The sequence below is a fragment of the Palaemon carinicauda genome, chromosome 44 (genome assembly GCF_036898095.1).
Source record: "Palaemon carinicauda isolate YSFRI2023 chromosome 44, ASM3689809v2, whole genome shotgun sequence".
Taxonomy (NCBI): Eukaryota; Metazoa; Arthropoda; class Malacostraca; order Decapoda; family Palaemonidae; genus Palaemon; species Palaemon carinicauda.
In genome coordinates, this window is record NC_090768.1 from 50,443,882 (window position 1) to 50,462,901 (window position 19,020).

The 19,020-nt window shown below is 43.5% G+C and overlaps 1 protein-coding gene across 4 annotated transcripts in view; it reads left to right on the forward strand.

The window, feature by feature from the left end:
- Positions 1–867: 867 nt before the first annotated feature.
- The window catches only part of LOC137634505 (kinesin-like protein KIF20B), an 85,108-nt gene continuing 66,955 nt past the window's right edge, over positions 868–19,020 (forward strand). For all 4 annotated transcript variants that reach the window (XM_068366942.1, XM_068366943.1, XM_068366944.1 and 1 more), the window contains exons 1-4: positions 868–947; positions 3,634–3,702; positions 7,643–7,784; positions 15,284–15,390. In XM_068366942.1, the coding sequence (XP_068223043.1) occupies positions 3,653–3,702; positions 7,643–7,784; positions 15,284–15,390 (299 nt within the window). In that variant the 5' untranslated portion in view covers positions 868–947; positions 3,634–3,652. The remainder of the gene's footprint in view (positions 948–3,633; positions 3,703–7,642; positions 7,785–15,283; positions 15,391–19,020) is intronic.

A 19,020-nucleotide genomic window follows, 5' to 3' on the forward strand; every position in this document is an offset into this window, starting at 1 on the left:
TGGCCAACCTACTACCTATAGATATACATACATATACCAAGGCACTTCCCCCAATTTTGGGGGGTTGCCGACATCAACAAATGAAACAAAACAAAAAGGGGACCTCTACGCTCTATGTTCCTCCCAGCCTGACAAGGGACTCAACCGAGTTCAGCTTGTACTGCTAGGGTGCCACAGCTCACCCTCCCTGTCTGTCTGTCTGTATAGATTGCCTTACCCTGTGTAAGACCCGGGTTCTTGCCTTTGGGCAGCCCAGAAACACCCTCCCCCGTTATCCACCACAGATGAAGCTTCATAATGCGGAATCCCCTACTGCTGCTACCTATAAATATATAAGTTCTAAAATATCGATCTATTCTTTGATTATCACAGTTTAAGCTATCTGTAGTTATACTCACTCAGACTCGTTCTATACTTATTCAATTTTTATTCTAGTTTCTTGATTATTCATATTTATAGACAGATGGATTGTTCCTGGCAAGAGAATGTTTTTTGGCTGAACAGGTTAACAATAAGACTCTCTTCATAGTTTATATATTATGACAGACCTATTTATCTGTATCCATTACTTTTTATATATATCTTATTTATTTTTCCATATTTCATTTCCTCATATTTTTGCCGTTTTGGAGTCCTAGGCTTATATCATACTGCTTTTCCAACTAGAGTAGCTTAGCTAATAATAATAATAATAATAATAATAATAATAATAATAATAGTAATAATAATAATAATAACAATAATATTAATAACAACAACAACATACTCGTCAAAAGCAATAGAATATTTATGTATAAATTTTAGACATTAAGAACAAGAACGACAACTCTTTAACTTCCAGACGATGTCCGTAACTTGAATCCTAGCAGCTGATTCGTCCGTTCGAGAAGTTTAAATGGTGGTTGTTTACGTCTGGTTGTGCTATTTCTTATTTTGTGATTTAATAGGTGAGAAACAGTGATGTGACACTTAATTTTGATGTAATTGAAACGTTTGATTAAGGAGCCAACATTGATAGTGATTAATGTGCCGTAATCTTAATTAAATTTAATAAAATCGTCAATCTAAAGTGCACGCTGAAATAGTGGTTAGAATTTAACATGCAATTAGTTGTCAATTTTTATTTTACCTTTTTGATTTGACATTCAACGTCCGTTAATGTATCGTTGCCTCATATTTGTTCATATTTTAGCAAGTTTTATTTCAACAAGCCCTTTAAAAGAGCTTGATTAGGCTATATTAATTTGTACCCACCCTCCATACAGCCATCTTTGTGTAGTGTAATTATTTATTTTACCAATTGTTTTTTTTTTCTTTTTGTAGACACAAACAACTACAAACAACACAAATATCGTATCTTAACCATATATTATATTTAAAGTAGGGTTTGTGGTAGATCGCCAAGGGCAAACCAAATTTCCTGTTAGGATACCAAAGTCTGAATCAAAGGTTAGCGTAAGGTTCAATACCTCGTACGGTATATTAGGCTCTTTTGTAGTTGTTTTTCTTTAAAGCCGTTGTAGTTTATGGGGACACGCCGAGAAAAAGGGACTATAACTAACCTAATCTTCCCCCCTAACCTGACCAAGCCTTGTCCTTCCCTTCGTAATGACCTAATGGGGGCGTTACCAACCACTGTCGCTATCATACAAACCCAACCTAACCAAACCTAGTAGTTCCCAGGTCACAACCCCTAGCTTGGGGCAAGCCCCCGGACCCCTTTCTTGCGCTGAACTTAGAAAATATGAAATAACTTCATATTATGGTATATCGGATCATAGTAAAGCACATCTTAAGGAAAAATGATTGGGCTACTAATAAGAAAGATATCGGCCTGTCCCATTAAACTACATTCACCCCATTTTTTTTTTCATTTTTTGTAGGCTAAATCTCCACTGCAGAAATGTATTATAATCTCAACTGAGACCTCTGTATTAAGCACACCATTGCCTTAATGCACCTTAAACTATTGGTAAAGTTTTACAAGTCTACAGGGTATCATTTCGAACAGAAAATGTTTTCCTGTAGCAAATAACGGGATTTAACCGAATTTGACCTTCATTTCAACCGCAGTTCGACTAAGTTCAAGTAGCCGAACTGGTTGTTGTTTTTGCACTTGAAATGAAGGTGAAAACCAGTTAAATCACATTATTTACTTGAGGAAAACATGTTTTCTTTTAAACTTTTTAAATATAATGGCTCTTGTTCCGTCGCGGGCTCTCTTCGCTCGCCAGAAAACAGAAACATCAAGCTCGTATGTACTGGCAAGCTGTAATGTTGAGCTGCGCATGCTAACATTAGCAGCGCCAAATATAATCGTTCTTGTTCCGACTACAACCGACCCGTATTTTTTCAACAAATAAATAAAAAATATACCATTAGTATAGGATATGAATAGTGTATTTTTTCATCGATTTATTATACATCTAAGAAGATAATGTATAGAGAAGAAAAGGCTTGTTTTACCATTATATTCCGTTTCCTCTATGTTTTCCCCACCCAAAACCCCGAGTTCCCATTGGGGGTCCCCCATTATTGGTGGATATAGATTTATATACATTTCTGAAAATTCATTTCTGACAGGAACAAGTAATAATTTTCTAAGAGAACGGACGTTTTTCTATAGAAAAAAGTAGTTTTTTTTTCCATAGAATACATTACTCTGTAATACATTACAATAATACCACCTCAACTGAGATCTCGGTATTAAGCACTCCATTGCCTTGATGCACCTTCAACTATTTATAACAAAACGGAACTATAATAATACCAAGCATCTTCTATACATTGTCGCCTTGATGAAAACTAAATTATTTTCAAATTCGGGTAAAATTATAGATTCGAATATAACATTTTGAACAGAAAACAAAGTTTATCCTGTAAAATTATAGATACGGTTAAGTAATATTTTTGAAGAAGACGGACATTTTTATATAGGAAATACCTGTTTTTTCAGTAGAAAATATCGTCCCGTCTGTAACTGTAATAGAACCTTTATTTTTAAAGTAAATTACACAATAGGTAAATTGCATTTCTCTTAGATGTACAAATCTGTCATTTTTTCCCCTTATAATCTTACCTCTAACCAACCTTGGATTTGTTCCTATAGCTGACAGATAAAAGCGAGAGCATGCAGACAGCAGCTCTCAGTTTTATTATAGTTACGGACGGGAAAAGCTTTTATACTATAAAACGGGTATATTTCCTATAGAGAATTGCCCCGTTTAGTGTGGGGCGAATGAACTGGGGAAACAGACCTTCCAATTGCTTCTTCCTGTTAATGAGCTTCAGCAGCCAGACCAGCTTCTGTCAAAGAATACAACGGTTTTCTGTATTTCTTTACAAAAGTCTATATTATCTTGGAAAATGCAATTTATTCATTATGTACAGTATTTGAATTTGTGTACTAATAGCCTATAAATGTCTTTCTTACTTTTCTAAAACACATTTTTGATTACATCCTTAAAATATTTTTGCCTTTATACATAAATGTTAAAACCACCTTAATCATTTCATCAAAGTGTTTGTAATATTTTCTGTAATTGGTTATTACTTCATGGAAGACATACTGTAGATATATATAATTGAAAATATTTTTCCAACAGGATCCTATACAATTTTTTTATTTTTCAGAAAATGAAAATAGTGAGCAATGGATAATTCCATAGATCGATTGAGTTACTTACATGCTCCTGATTATCAGTAAGTACTGTATTATATATTTTATATTTTGTACAATTATATGATTTTGTATCATACAAATTATAAGCTGGAGAGGTATTGAATTAAAAGCTCGAGATAGAGACGACTGGCGAAATCTAACCGAGGCCCTTTGTGTCAATAGGTGTTGGAGGTGATGATGATGATTTTGACTTTACGTGTTAATATTTTGAAATCGGTTCAGTTATTGTCTGAGCTGTGCTACATGCCCTCTCTGAGGCCCTTTGTGTCAATAGGTGTTGGAGGTGACGATGATGATTTTGACTTTACGTGTTAACCCTTTTACCCCCAGGCTCTTTGGAAATTTCCAACCCTTAACCCCCAAGGGGTTATTTTTTCACCAGCACATATTGCAGTGTATTTTTTTTTTAATTGCTCTAACAGCCTTAATTTTTGTCATAGAGAGGTGAGGTTGATCTCATTCTCTTGGAAAATGCCTGAATTTAAAAAAAAGAATTATCAAAAAAATGAAAAAAAAAATTTCATAACATTTTTTTGCAAGGACGTACCGGTAAGTCCATGGGGGTAAAGGGATGAGTTTTGTGAAACGTACCAGTACGTCCTTTGGGGGGTAAAAAGGGTTAATATTTTGAAATCAGTTCAGTTTTTGTCTGAGCTGTGCTACATCCTTACTCAATGGACTGCTCAGTTGACACCCAACTTTTTACCCATGAAATTATCTTTGTTCCATAACTGGAATACAAACCACGCTATCTATTAGGGGTATTACTTTCGGCGAAGCTGAAATGACGAGCCATTAAAATTTAGCGAGGGTTAACTATCCACCCCGCTAGTTAGCGGGGGTGATGGGGGTTAGCTTGCTACCACTCCCACTCCCACTAGCACACCGGTGATTTAGCTCTCTTTACTTTTGGCTCGGATGGAGAGCGGTTGTTTCCGCTCTTCCTCCTCGCCTATTCTGGACTGCCATTGATTTTTGTCTTTTAAGTTACTTTTTCCTATGTGTAAATATATATATGAAAACATTCTTAACCCTTTTACCCCCAATGCTATTTGGAAGTTTCCAACCCTTAACCCCCAGGCGTTTTTCTTTTTCAAGCACGTTTTGCAATAATTTTTTTTTAGATTCAGCTGACAGCCTTAATTTTTGTCATAGAGAGGTCAGGTTGGTCTCATTATTTTGGAAAATGACTGAAGTTTCTCATAAAGTTATCAGAAATATGCCAAAAAAAATGCAAATAGCAGCTTTTTGCAACAACGTATTGGTACGTCCCTGGTGGTTAAGGGATGAGTTTTGTGAAACGTACCAGTACATCCATTGGGGGTAGAAGGGTAAATGATTATGTATATATATATATATATATATATATATATATATATATATATATATATATATATATAGAAATGTAAGTTTCCTTTTCAGTGTTTGTGCTGTGCGTGTGATACATATACGACAGGTTCTTATGTCACTAGCGCAAGGCCAGGATACCTCCTTCGTGGGGAACGACCTCTCCTCCCCTGGTCCATCGGTCTTCCCGTCGGCATATAGCCATTACCTGGCCCTCCTTGGTCCTAGCTTGTGTGGAGGGGGGCATGGGTACTGATCATATGTATATAGGGTCAGTCTCAGGGCATTATCCTGCTTGCTAGGGCAATGTCTCTGTCCCTTGCCTCTGCCATTCATGAGCAGCCTTTAAACCTTTAAACTACTATTCTGACCTAACAATTCCTCCCTTCTTTTTATTCACATGTCCAAACCATCTTGTTTTTTGTGGTCTCAATGTAATTTTCAGTTACTTGACATAATTTGATATCTTAATATTTTATGTCATCTTTTCTCTCATAGTAATACAGGTTTTGTGCATCATCCATCATATTTCATCATTTTAATTTAAGAAAAATTTCTTGTAGGGTATCTACGCCTTCAGGTAAGGTTGTTCGCTAATTACTGAGCTTGTGATTTGAGGAATTATTCATTTACTTATGAAATCACCAGCAACAGATCTGTATAATACATTAGAATAGTTCTGTATGTCATTTCATAATCTTTCAATTTTTTTTTATAATACCTAGATGCAAAATCATAATTGCAGGAGTCCATTGTTTTATGTGAGTACAGTGAACCCTCGCTACTTCGCGGTTCGACCATCGCGGATTCACCACTTCGCGGATTTTTTTCATAACCCATGTCTATACATATATTGCGGATTTTCCGGAAATATCGAAAATACCGCGATGTGACCGATGGTGCGAGATTGGAGAAAGTAAGGAAAATTGAATCATGATTGATTTTCAATATAAATGAAACTTTGAGGAGCAACAAAGATATCATTTGTTAGAGAGATAGAGAGAGGTAAGGAATGGGAGGTAGTGAAAAGTAGCCCACACAGAGAGAGAGAGAGAGAGAGAGAGAGAGAGAGAGAGAGAGAGAGAGAGAGAGATAGGTAGAGAGAGAGAGAGAGAGAGAGAGATAGAGGGGGGTTTAAATGTAATAAACAAAAAAATTTGATAGGTTATAACACATTGGTGCTTATGTAATATCAACTGTATACTGTAGACGGTTTGAATAAGTTAAGAAATGGTATAAATGATACTTTGTTAGTGTATTCGTACACACTCAAGAGCGGCAGCTAGATGACAGCTGATCTAATCACAGCCAAAAGTAAAAAAAAAAAAAAGTCAACAATACTCGATTTTTAAAACACACCCGAAATTTAAAAACAAAAGTACACGCTTTCTTAATGTGCAATTAACTATTTAAAGAGTGGCAATTTTCTAGAATAAAATGATGTTTCCCAAAAAATAGTGGTTTGCTGATGAAATCGGATGCCCTATTTTTGGCTATGATTGAAATGGATGTAGACTCGGCCTAATTATTTCATTTCGTATTTAATTGACACTAAGAAAACTAATTTTAGTTTCTTCATCTAAATGTAAGTATTGTATAACACGAAGAGAGAGAGAGAGAGAGAGAGAGAGAGAGAGAGAGAGAGAATGAATCAGCTGTTGTAATCAAATGGCGTGTTTTTGTTTCGTGAGAATTTCATCACCACGACTTTAACAACAACATACTGTACTGAACTTTACAGTATTATACAGACTACTGTAATATGATAAAGTAAAATATTTGTAATCTATTTTATATGAAATGGGGCTATTTTTGTTTTGTTTAAAATTTACATTTACGTATGTAAAACAACTCTCTCTCTCTCTCTCTCTCTCTCTCTCTCTCTCTCTCTCGTAGATTGTTTTCCTGCTTTGCTACGTATGTATGATTTTATATAGATACGGTAAATAATATTTGTAATAACATATTTTATAAAAGCTTTTACTGTAATATCATTATTTATCACTTTCATCATGCGGGTTAAATTCCTTAGTTTGTTTACTGAGCGTACTTTATGACGCTGTCGTTTCAGGCGGCGTCATAAAGAAAAAAATTTCATTTGGAAGTCCTAAGAAAAATTAAGTAAAACATTAGTAATAACCAAATCAACATACTGTACTGAATAATCAATATAATTGATGCAAAAACTAACCTATAAACAGATGTGTAAATGCGTTTGTTTCTTCATTAGGATCAGAGATAAACGTAAACAAAACATTGGTTGCCATTTTTATCGTGCTTTTTGGCGTGTTTAGGAAACGCATGATATAAATTCGCCTTTAATATTTGTGCCTGTTTTAGTTTAGGGTACTGTATTACATGCATTAAGTGTTCTGTACATTAAAGGGTAGTTTGTTAACAGTACTACGTACAAGGGAAGGTTTTAAAAGTCTGAATATACATGTTAAATAAATAGGTAAATATGGTGTTACTACTTCGCGGATTTTCACCTATCGCGGCCGCGTCTGGAACCTATCTACCGCGATAAACGAGGGTTCACTGTACCTTAATTATAGATATCAGTAACAGTAATTTGTGTTGTAAAACCTTCCAATAGCTTTTGTGCTTTTTCAGATACACAGCAATTGACAGTACATTCAACCCGGTTAAGAATCTAAATGAACTCTTTCAATCAATTGATGTCGTCGAAGGTGAAAATTTGAAAGTTTACCTCCGCGTACGCCCCAGCCTCCCTGATGAAAATATTGAGAGTAAGGTATGTCATAGATGTAAATTTCTGTTTTATTTGCGAATTATTGTTTCAGGCCGTTGTAATAAAGATTGAAGGGGCGTTTGAGTGCTGAAGCCCCATAAGGGGTTTAGTACTTTAGGGTCTCTGCAGTTTTTTTCGGCCCCAAGCTGCACTCACATTTTAGACTACTTCTCTACCTGCTTAATTCAGGGGAAGCCATTCGGTGCCCAGATGCAGCTTGAGGAAAACCTTTTAATTATAGCATGAAGTAACGTTAAGTGGCTGAACTCCATTGATTTTTTAACTCTAGGTCATCATATAGTAGCTCCCAGGGGCATCCCTAATTGCATGCCTTTTTGTTTGTGAACAACCTTACGCAAAAATTATTGAACCAATTTCAATGAGAAACTTGGCGGATGTGTGTTGTATGACCCAATGACAAATCCATTAGATTTTGAAGAAATCACGTACCTCTGAAGTACAAGTATGCTGTGGATTTAAGAGCGGAATAATACTGCTTGATGTGTAGAAGGCAAGCTCTCTACTGAGTGCTCCTATAGTTAAACTTTGTGTTTTTCAATATTAAACTTACCCGATAATCATGTAGCTGTCAACTCCGTTGCCCGACAGAAATCTAAGGAGGGATACGCCAGCTATCACAATACTAGAAGGGGGTGTACTAACAGCGCCACCTGTGGCCAGGTACTCAAGTACTTCTTGTTGACACCTCCTCAATTATTCCTCTGTCGTGCCTCCGGCTAGACGTTCTGGGATACGCTCATGGTCTTCGAGTTTATTCTCGCTTATTTGGTGATGTATTCTCTTTGATTTACGGCTGTCGCATTACTGGAAACCTTCTGATATTAGCTAGATAGCTTTTATTTAATTCAGTTTAACGGTTAACGAATTTTTGCTTGTTTTTTGGATCTCCCTTTGACTTCTCTTGAAAACAAAATGTCTGACATTTCGCAAGCCCCCTCCCATAGACGTTGTAGGTCTTGCAATAGACGTATTCCGAAGGTCTCGGTAGATCCTCACACCGCTTGTTCTGACTGTAGGGACAGACCCTGTCAGTTAGAAAATCGATGTGAGGAATGCGCCGGTCTTTCGGAATTGGATTTTGTCCGACTTTTAAAGTATTCTTCTAAGTTAGAGAGAATTAGAGCTAGGAGGAGTTCTTCTCACTCTTCTTTATTTTCCTCATCTCATGATCCTCTTCCTGATCCTACCCCTGTAGTGGCTACCCCCGATCCTACTGTGTGCCCTCCGCCTGATATGTCAGTGGTTTTACGTGCTATTCAGGCTTTAGGCGATAAGGTAGAGTCAGTGGTAAGTGACCATAAGTCTCTGATGGCCGAAGTGAAAGAGTTGAAGGCCAAGAGTGCAGTGGGTGAAGTTAGTGCCAGTGCTGTGACGAGTGCTAGTGTCGGTGCAGTGCCTTGTACTAGTGTTAGTGCCAGTGTGGTGCGTGGGGATTTTTCTGTGCGAGCCAGTCGTTCTCCCAGTCCGGGACCTCTTGCAAGCTCCCAAGCCCAGGGGAGAAGCAATGTCGAAGGGCATAAGGGTTCGGCAGGCCTTGTTAGGCGCACAGAATCATCCTCAGTGGTTGCGGGCGTGTCTACCATAGACCGTCACTCCCACTTGCAGACGATTGAGCCCGTCTTCCGCTCGTCCGCTGATCTTCTCTCGGGGAAGAAACGTTGGTCTCAGGTCTCTAGACCTCTTAAACGCAGAGTCCAACCCGCGAGTGCTCAGCCAGGTTGCAGTCGTTGGCTCAGCTCTGACTCGCCTCAGTCTTCTAGCGATTGTACTCCGCCCAAGAGGAGTAAGGTACAACAGAGCTGCACCGGTGGTGCAACCACTGTTATGGCTTTACCTCAGTCTGCTACTGTCTCTGCTGATCCCAAGTGGTCTATGCTTCAGTCCATGCAAGCTCAGCTTTCGGACCTGATGCGTGAGTGTCGTGCTGAGAGTGCTGCACCTCCTGCACCTGTGGTGCACCTATCTCCTGCACCGGTTCAACCTGTGCTGCACCCGCCTGCACCGGTGGTGCACCAACCTCCTGCACCCGTTCAGCCTGTGCTGCACCCGCCTGCACCGGTGGTGCACCAACCTCCTGCACCCGTTCAGCCTGTGCTGCACCCGCCTGCACCGGTGGTGCACCAACCTCCTGCACCCGTTCAGCCTTTGCTGCACCCGCCTGCACCGGTGGTGCACCAACCTCCTGCACCGGTTCAGCCTGTGCTGCACCCGCCTGCACTCGCTGCACCCAGTCGCAGCTCCATCTGCCAGGCGTACGATGTTGAACCTATTCCACCTGTGAGTCAGTCTGCTCAGCTGCTGCACCGAGCTCTACCCGTGCACCCTGATCCTGCTACTCAGACATCTCTGCTTGCGGGAACTTTACCTTGTTCTGCACAGCCTCGATCTATTCACGCTCCACTCATACCACAGGAACAGGAACTTGCTGCACCTCCTCCTTCCACCTCTGTTGTTGTTCCTGCTCGTTCTGACTCTGCGGTTCAGCATTCGTATCCGATCCCGTCGCCTCATTCTGGGGTTGAGATTTCGGATGATGAGGAAGCACACCTTGATCCCTCTTCGGACCTGGACGACTCCAGACCCTCTCCACAGTCTCTTGATTTTCGCAAGGTCTTGGCTCTTCTCAGGGAGGTTTATCCAGACCATTTTGTCTCAGCTATACCCCGCTCTCCACCATCTGAGTTTTCGCTGGGAGTGCAACAAGCTCAGTCTTCCTATACCAAGCTTGTCCTAGCTAGATCCTCCAAGAGGGCTTTTAGGATCCTAGGGGAATGGCTGCAGTCTAAGCAACTTCTTGGCAAGACTTCCTTCATGTTCCCTCCAACGAAGCTCACTTCGAAAGCGAGCGTTTGGTATGCCACAGGGGAAGCACCAGGCTTGGGAATACCTGCCTCTGCCCAGGCTGACTTCTCAAGTCTGGTAGACTCGCCTCGAAGATCTGCTATGAGACGCTCAAAAGTGTGTTGGACCTTCTCGGACTTGGATCACTTGCTTAAAGGAGTGTTTAGAGCGTTTGAAATGTTTAATTTTCTCGACTGGTGCCTGGGGGCCCTCAGCAAGAAAACCTCCCATACGGACAAAGATTCGGCCATGCTGTTAATGTCCTGTATGGATAAGGCCATCAGAGACGGATCGGGCGAGCTAGCGTCCTTGTTCGTGTCAGGGGTTTTGAAGAAAAGAGAACAGCTGTGTTCTTTCCTTTCCGCCAGCATTACCCCTTGCCAACGCTCACAACTTCTGTTTGCTCCTCTTTCGAAGTTTATTTTTCCCGAAGAGCTCATTAAAGATTTGTCGGCTGCTTTGATTCAGAAAGACACGCACGATCTTGTAGCTTCTTCGGCTCGTAAGTCTAAGGCTTCCACCTCAGCCCCTAAGACTTACCGCTCCCCAGTGACTGATACTCCTGCGACTAGATTCATACCGCCCTTTCGTGGCAGAGCCCCCAGCCGAGGAAGCTCCCGTCCAGACTCTTACAGAGGCAAGTCCAGGAAAGGATCCAAGCCATCCAAAGGAAAACACTGACTCTCCGATTCTCCAGACGACAGTAGGAGCCAGACTCAAGACCTTCTGGCGAGCTTGGGAGATGAGAGGTGCAGACGCACAGTCTGTCAGTTGGCTGAGGTTCGGTTACAGGATTCCATTCTTCCTTCAACCACCTCTGACCACTTCGCCCATCAACCTCTCTCCCAACTACAAAGAGGAGGACAAGAGGCTAGCTTTGCACCAGGAGGTGTCGCTTCTTGTGCAGAAGAAGGCTGTGGTTGTAGTTCGGGACCATCAATCCCCGGGCTTCTACAACCGCCTCTTTCTTGTGGCCAAGAAGACAGGAGGTTGGAGACCTGTCCTGGACGTCAGCGCTCTCAACGAGTATGTCACCAAGCTGACGTTCACGATGGAGACGACCAAGTCGGTCTTAGCAGCGGTCAGACAGGAGGACTGGATGGTCTCATTGGACTTGAAAGATGCTTATTTTCACGTTCCGATTCATCCAGACTCCCAACCTTTCCTAAGATTCGTTTTCGGAAAGGTCGTCTACCAATTCCAAGCCCTGTGTTTTGGCCTAAGCACAGCTCCTATGGTCTTTACCCTTCTGATGAGGAATGTAGCCAAATTCCTTCACTTGTCAAACATCAGAGCCTCCCTCTACCTAGACGACTGGCTGTTGAGAGCCTCCTCGAGTCGTCGTTGTCTGGAGAATCTTCATTGGACTTTAGACCTTATCAGAGACCTGGGTCTATTAGTCAATTTGGAAAAATCTCAACTCATTCCCTCACAATCCATCGTGTATCTGGGAATGGAAATTCAGAGTCAGAGTTTTCGGGCTTTTCCATCGGCCCCCAGGATAAGCCAAGCCCTAGAGTGCATCATGAACATGCTGAAGAGGAACAGTTGCTCAGTGAGACAGTGGATGAGTCTCACAGGGACTCTCTCGTCCCTAGCCCTGTTTGTCGAGCTGGGCAGACTCCACCTCCGCCCTCTTCAATTCCACCTTGCAGCTCATTGGGACAAGAGTTCTACCCTGGAAGCAATCTCTATCCCTATCAACCAAGAGATGAAGACCACTCTCCTGTGGTGGAAGCACAACCTTCTTCTCAGAGAGGGTCTATCCTTGGCCATTCAGACCCCCAATCTTCATCTCTTCTCAGATGCATCGGACTCGGGCTGGGGTGCAACCTTGGACGGAAAGGAATGCTCCGGAATGTGGAACGAGGAACAACGATCTCTCCACATCAACTGCAAGGAACTGCTGGCAGTTCATCTAGCCCTGTTGAACTTCAAGTCCCTCCTGCTAGGCAAAGAGGTGGAGGTGAACTCGGACAACACCACAGCCTTGGCTTACATCTCCAAGCAAGGGGGGACCCATTCGAGGAGCCTTTACGAGATCGCAAGGGACCTCCTCATTTGGTCAAGAAGTCTAAACCTCTCTCTAGTCACGAGGTTCATCCAGGGCAATATGAACGTGTCAGCAGATCGTCTGAGCAGAAGGAATCAGGTCATTCCCACGGAATGGACCCTCCACAAGAGTGTGTGCAACAGACTTTGGACCTTGTGGGGTCAACCTACCATAGATCTGTTTGCCACCTCCATGACCAAGAGACTTCCTCTGTTTTGTTCTCCTGTTCCAGACCCTGCAGCAGTTCATGTGGATGCCTTTCTACTGAACTGGTCCCATCTCGACCTGTACGCATTCCCTCCGTTCAAGATAATCAACAAGGTTCTGCAGAAATTCGTCTCGCACGAAGGGACACGGCTGACGCTAGTTGCTCCCCTTTGGCCTGCAAGAGAATGGTTCACAGAGGTACTACAATGGCTAGTAGACTTCCCCAGGACTCTACCTCTAAGAGTGGACCTTCTACGTCAACCTCACGTAGACAGGTTACATCCAAACCTCCACGCTCTTCAACTGACTGCCTTCAGACTGTCGAAAGATTCGCTAGAGCTCGAGGCTTTTCGAAGGAGGCAGCCAGGGCTATTGCCAGAGCAAGAAGGGTTTCCACTCGTAGGGTCTACCAGTCTAAGTGGGAGGTCTTCCGAAGCTGGTGTAGAGCCAATTCAATATCCTCTACCAATACCTCTGTGACCCAAATAGCTGACTTCCTGCTTCATCTTAGGAATGAGAGATCCCTTTCAGCTCCTACGATTAAGGGATATAGGAGTATGTTGGCCTCAGTTCTCCGCCATAGAGGTTTGGACCTGTCTTCCAACAAGGACCTTCAAGACATTCTTAAGTCTTTTGAGACGTCTAAAGATCGTCGTCTTTCCACTCCAGGCTGGAATTTAGACGTAGTCTTAAGGTTCCTTATGACATCTAGGTTCGAACCTCTCCAGTCAGCGTCATTCAAGGACCTTACCCTCAAGACTCTTTTTCTCGTTTGCCTGGCAACAGCTAAAAGAGTCAGTGAGGTTCATGCCTTCAGCAAGAACATTGGTTTCACGACCGAGTCTGCTACATGTTCTTTCCAGCTTGGATTCCTAGCAAAGAACGAACTTCCTTCACGTCCTTGGCCTAGATCGTTCGAGATACCTAGCCTTTCCAACATGGTAGGTAACGAACTTGAGAGAGTTCTTTGCCCTGTCAGAGCTCTCAAATATTATCTCAAGAGGTCTAAACCTCTCCGAGGACAGTCAGAAGCCTTATGGTGTGCCATCAGGAAACCCTCGAGACCCATGTCCAAGAATGGGCTTTCGTATTATATAAGGCTTCTGATCAGAGAAGCACATTCTCACTTAAAGGAGGAAGATCTTGCATTGCTGAAGGTAAGGACCCACGAAGTAAGAGCCGTAGCTACTTCGATGGCCTTTAATAAAAACCGTTCTCTGCAGAGTGTAATGGATGCAACCTATTGGAGGAGCAAGTCAGTGTTTGCATCATTTTATCTGAAAGATGTCCAGTCTCTTTACGAGAACTGCTACACCCTGGGACCATTCGTAGCAGCGAGTGCAGTAGTAGGTGAGGGCTCAACCACTACATTCCCTTAATCCCATAACCTTTTTAACTTTTCTCTTGAATTCTTTTGTTGTTTTTATGGTTGTTACGGTAGGCTAAGAAGCCTTCCGCATCCTTTTGATTTGGCGGGTGGTCAATTCATTCTTGAGAAGCGCCTGGGTTAAAGGTTGTGTAGAGGTCCTTTAGTAGGGGTTGCAACCCTATATACTTTAGCACCTTGGGTTGATTCAGCCTCCAAGAGGAACGCTGCGCTCAGTAAGGAAGACGATCTTAAAAAAGAGGCAGAGTAACGGTTCGATTCGACTTCCTTACCAGGTACTTATTATTTCATTTGTTATTAGAGATAACTGTTATATGAAATTTGGGGATACTTGGCTATCCTTTAATCTTGTTCACTGGTTTTCACCCACCCCCCTGGGTGCGAATCAGCTACATGATTATCGGGTAAGTTTAATATTGAAAAATGTTATTTTCATTAGTAAAATAAATTTTTGAATATACTTACCCGATAATCATGATTTAATTGACCCTCCCTTCCTCCCCATAAAGAACCAGTGGGATCGAGGAATAATTGAGGAGGTGTCAACAAGAAGTACTTGAGTACCTGGCCACAGGTGGCGCTGTTAGTACACCCCCTTCTAGTATTGTGATAGCTGGCGTATCCCTCCTTAGATTTCTGTCGGGCAACGGAGTTGACAGCTACATGATTATCGGGTAAGTATATTCAAAAATTTATTTTACTAATGAAAATAACATAATTATAGAAATTTTGACTATAAATCTATTTATTCAATATTTGTTCAAAAGTCTGTCATTGTTTTGATGCTTCATATGTGGATTTGTGAAATATCCAATTTGTATCTTTTGTTTTGAAGTATAGCTATTGATTGTGGTAGTTTGGGACTTATTGTTCATATAATATTTTCTGCAGAGGTGTGGTAGTTTTAAACAAGTATTTACACTACAGTATATGAAATATAAAGTTAATTTGATTTTGATTGCTATTAGATAATCTTGTTTTTATTTGTTTCAGGATTTTCAAGTTGACATCATTGACAAGAACAGTATTATACTGACAGCACCAGCCTCGTCTAACACTTTCAAAAATGCCTCTCACGACAGTGCAAAGCTAAGCCAAAAGTAAGTGGTCCGTACCTGAATCATTTACCCATCTCGGTCCAGACCTGAATCGTTTACCCATCTCGGTCCAGACCTGAATCATTTACTCATCTTGGCCCAGACCTGAATCATTTACCCATCTCGGTCCAGACCTGGATCATTTACCCATCTCGGTCCAGACCTGAATCATTTACCCATCTCGGTCCGTACCTGAATCGTTTACCCATCTCGGTCCAGACCTGAATCATTTACCCATCTCGGTCCAGACCTGAATCATTTACCCATCTCGGTCCAGACCTGGATCATTTACCCATCTCGGTCGGTCCAGGCCTCAATCATTTACCCATCTCAGTCCAGACCTGAATCGTTTACCCATCTCGGTCCAGACCTGAATCGTTTACCCATCTCGGTCCAGACCTGAATCATTTACCCATCTCGGTCCAGACCTGAATCATTTACCCATCTCGGTCCAGACCTGGATCGTTGACCCATCTCGGTCCAGACCTGGATCATTTACCCATCTCGGTCCAGACCTGGATCGTTGACCCATCTCGGTCCAGACCTGGATCGTTGACCCATCTCGGTCCAGACCTGGATCGTTGACCCATCTCGGTCCAGACCTGAATCATTTGCCCATCTCGGTCCAGACCTTAATCATTTACCCATCTCGGTCCAGACCTGGATCATTTACCCATCTCGGTCCAGACCTGGATCATTTACCCATCTCGGTCCAGACCTGGATCGTTGACCCATCTCGGTCCAGACCTGGATCGTTGACCCATCTCGGTCCAGACCTGGATCATTTACCCATCTCGGTCCAGACCTGGATCGTTGACCCATCTCGGTCCAGACCTGAATCATTTGCCCATCTCGGTCCAGACCTGAATCATTTGCCCATCTCGGTCCAGACCTGAATCATTTGCCCATCTCGGTCCAGACCTGAATCATTTACCCATCTCGGTCCAGACCTGGATCATTTACCCATCTCGGTCCAGACCTGGATCATTTACCCATCTCGGTCCAGACCTGGATCGTTGACCCATCTCGGTCCAGACCTGCATCGTTGACCCATCTCGGTCCAGACCTGAATCATTTGCCCATCTCGGTCCAGACCTGAATCATTTGCCCATCTCGGTCCAGACCGGGATCGTTGACCCATCTCGCTCCAGACCGGGATCGTTGACCCATCTCGGTCCAGACCTGGATCATTTACCCATCTCGGTCCAGACCTGGATCGTTGACCCATCTCGGTCCAGACCTGGATCGTTGACCCATCTCGGTCCAGACCTGAATCATTTGCCCATCTCGGTCCAGACCTGAATCATTTACCCATCTCGGTCTAGACCTGAATCATTTACCCATCTCGGTCCAGACCTGGATCATTTACCCATCTCGGTCCAGACCTGAATCATTTGCCCATCTCGGTCCAGACCTGAATCATTTACCCATCTCGGTCCAGACCTGAATCATTTACCCATCTCGGTCCAGACCTGGATCATTTACCCATCTCGGTCCAGACCTGGATCGTTGACCCATCTCGGTCCAGACCTGAATCATTTACCCATCTCGGTCCAGACCTGAATCATTTGCCCATCTCGGTCCAGACCTGGATCATTTACCCATCTCGGTCCAGACCTGGATCGTTGACCCATCTCGGTCCAGACCTGGATCGTTGACCCATCTCGGTCCAGACCTGAATCATTTACCCATCTCGGTCCAGACCTGGATCATTTACCCATCTCGGTCCAGACCTGGATCATTTGCCCATCTCGGTCCAGACCTGAATCATTTACCCATCTCGGTCCAGACCTGAATCATTTACCCATCTCGGTCCAGACCTTAATCATTTACCCATCTCGGTCCAGACCTGAATCATTTACCCATCTCGGTCCAGACCTGGATCATTTACCCATCTCGGTCCAGACCTGGATCGTTGACCCATCTCGGTCCAGACCTGAATCATTTACCCATCTCGGTCCAGACCTGAATCATTTACCCATCTCGGTCCAGACCTGGATCATTTACCCATCTCGGTCCAGACCTGGATCGTTGACCCATCTCGGTCCAGACCTGAATCGTTGACCCATCTCGGTCCAGACCTGAATCATTTACCCATCTCGGTCCAGACCTGAATCATTTACCCATCTCGGTCCAGACCTGAATCGTTTACCCATCTCGGTCCAGACCTGAATCATTTACCCATCTCGGTCCAGACCTGGATCGTTGACCCATCTTGGTCCAGACCTGGATCGATGACCCATCTCGGTCCAGACCTGAATAATTTGCCCATCTCGGTCCAGACCTGAATCATTTGCCCATCTCGGTCCAGACCTGAATCGTTGACCCATCTCGGTCCAGACCTGAATCATTTACCCATCTCGGTCCAGACCTGGATCGTTGACCCATCTCGGTCCAGACCTGAATCATTTACCCATATCGGTCCAGACCTGGATCGTTGACCCATCTCGGTCCAGACCTGAATCATTTACCCATCTCGGTCCAGACCTGAATCATTTGCCCATCTCGGTCCAGACCTGAATCATTTACCCATCTCGGTCCAGACCTGGATCATTTACCCATCTCGGTCCAGACCTGGATCGTTGACCCATCTCAGTCCAGACCTGAATCATTTACCCATCTCGGTCCAGACCTGAATCATTTACCCATCTCGGTCCAGACCTGAATCATTTACCCATCTCGGTCCAGACCTGAATCATTTACCCATCTCGGTCCAGACCTGAATCATTTACCCATCTCGGTCCAGACCTGAATCATTTACCCATCTCGGTCCAGACCTGGATCGTTGACCCATCTCGGTCCAGACCTGGATCGTTGACCCATCTCGGTCCAGACCTGGATCATTTACCCATCTCGGTCCAGACCTGGATCGTTGACCCATCTCGGTCCAGACCTGAATCATTTACCCATCTCGGTCCAGACCTGGATCATTTACCCATCTCGGTCCAGACCTGGATCATTTACCCATCTCGGTCCAGACCTGAATCATTTACCCATCTCGGTCCAGACCTGGATCATTTACCCATCTCGGTCCAGACCTGGATCATTTACCCATCTCGGTCCAGACCTGAATCATTTACCCATCTCGGTCCAGACCTGGATCATTTACCCATCTCGGTCCAGACCTGAATCATTTACCCATCTCGGTCCAGACCTGAATCATTTACCCATCTCGGTCCAGACCTGAATCATTTACCCATCTCGGTCCAGACCTGGATCATTTACCCATCTCGGTCCAGACCTGGATCGTTGACCCATCTCGGTCCAGACCTGAATCATTTACCCATCTCGGTCCAGACCTGAATCATTTGCCCATCTCGGTCCAGACCTGGATCATTTACCCATCTCGGTCCAGACCTGGATCGTTGACCCATCTCGGTCCAGACCTGAATCATTTACCCATCTCGGTCCAGACCTGAATCATTTGCCCATCTCGGTCCAGACCTGAATCATTTACCCATCTCGGTCCAGACCTGGATCGTTGACCCATCTCGGTCCAGACCTGAATCGTTGACCCATCTCGGTCCAGACCTGAATCATTTACCCATCTCGGTCCAGACCTGGATCATTTACCCATCTCGGTCCAGACCTGGATCATTTACCCATCTCGGTCCAGACCTGGATCGTTGACCC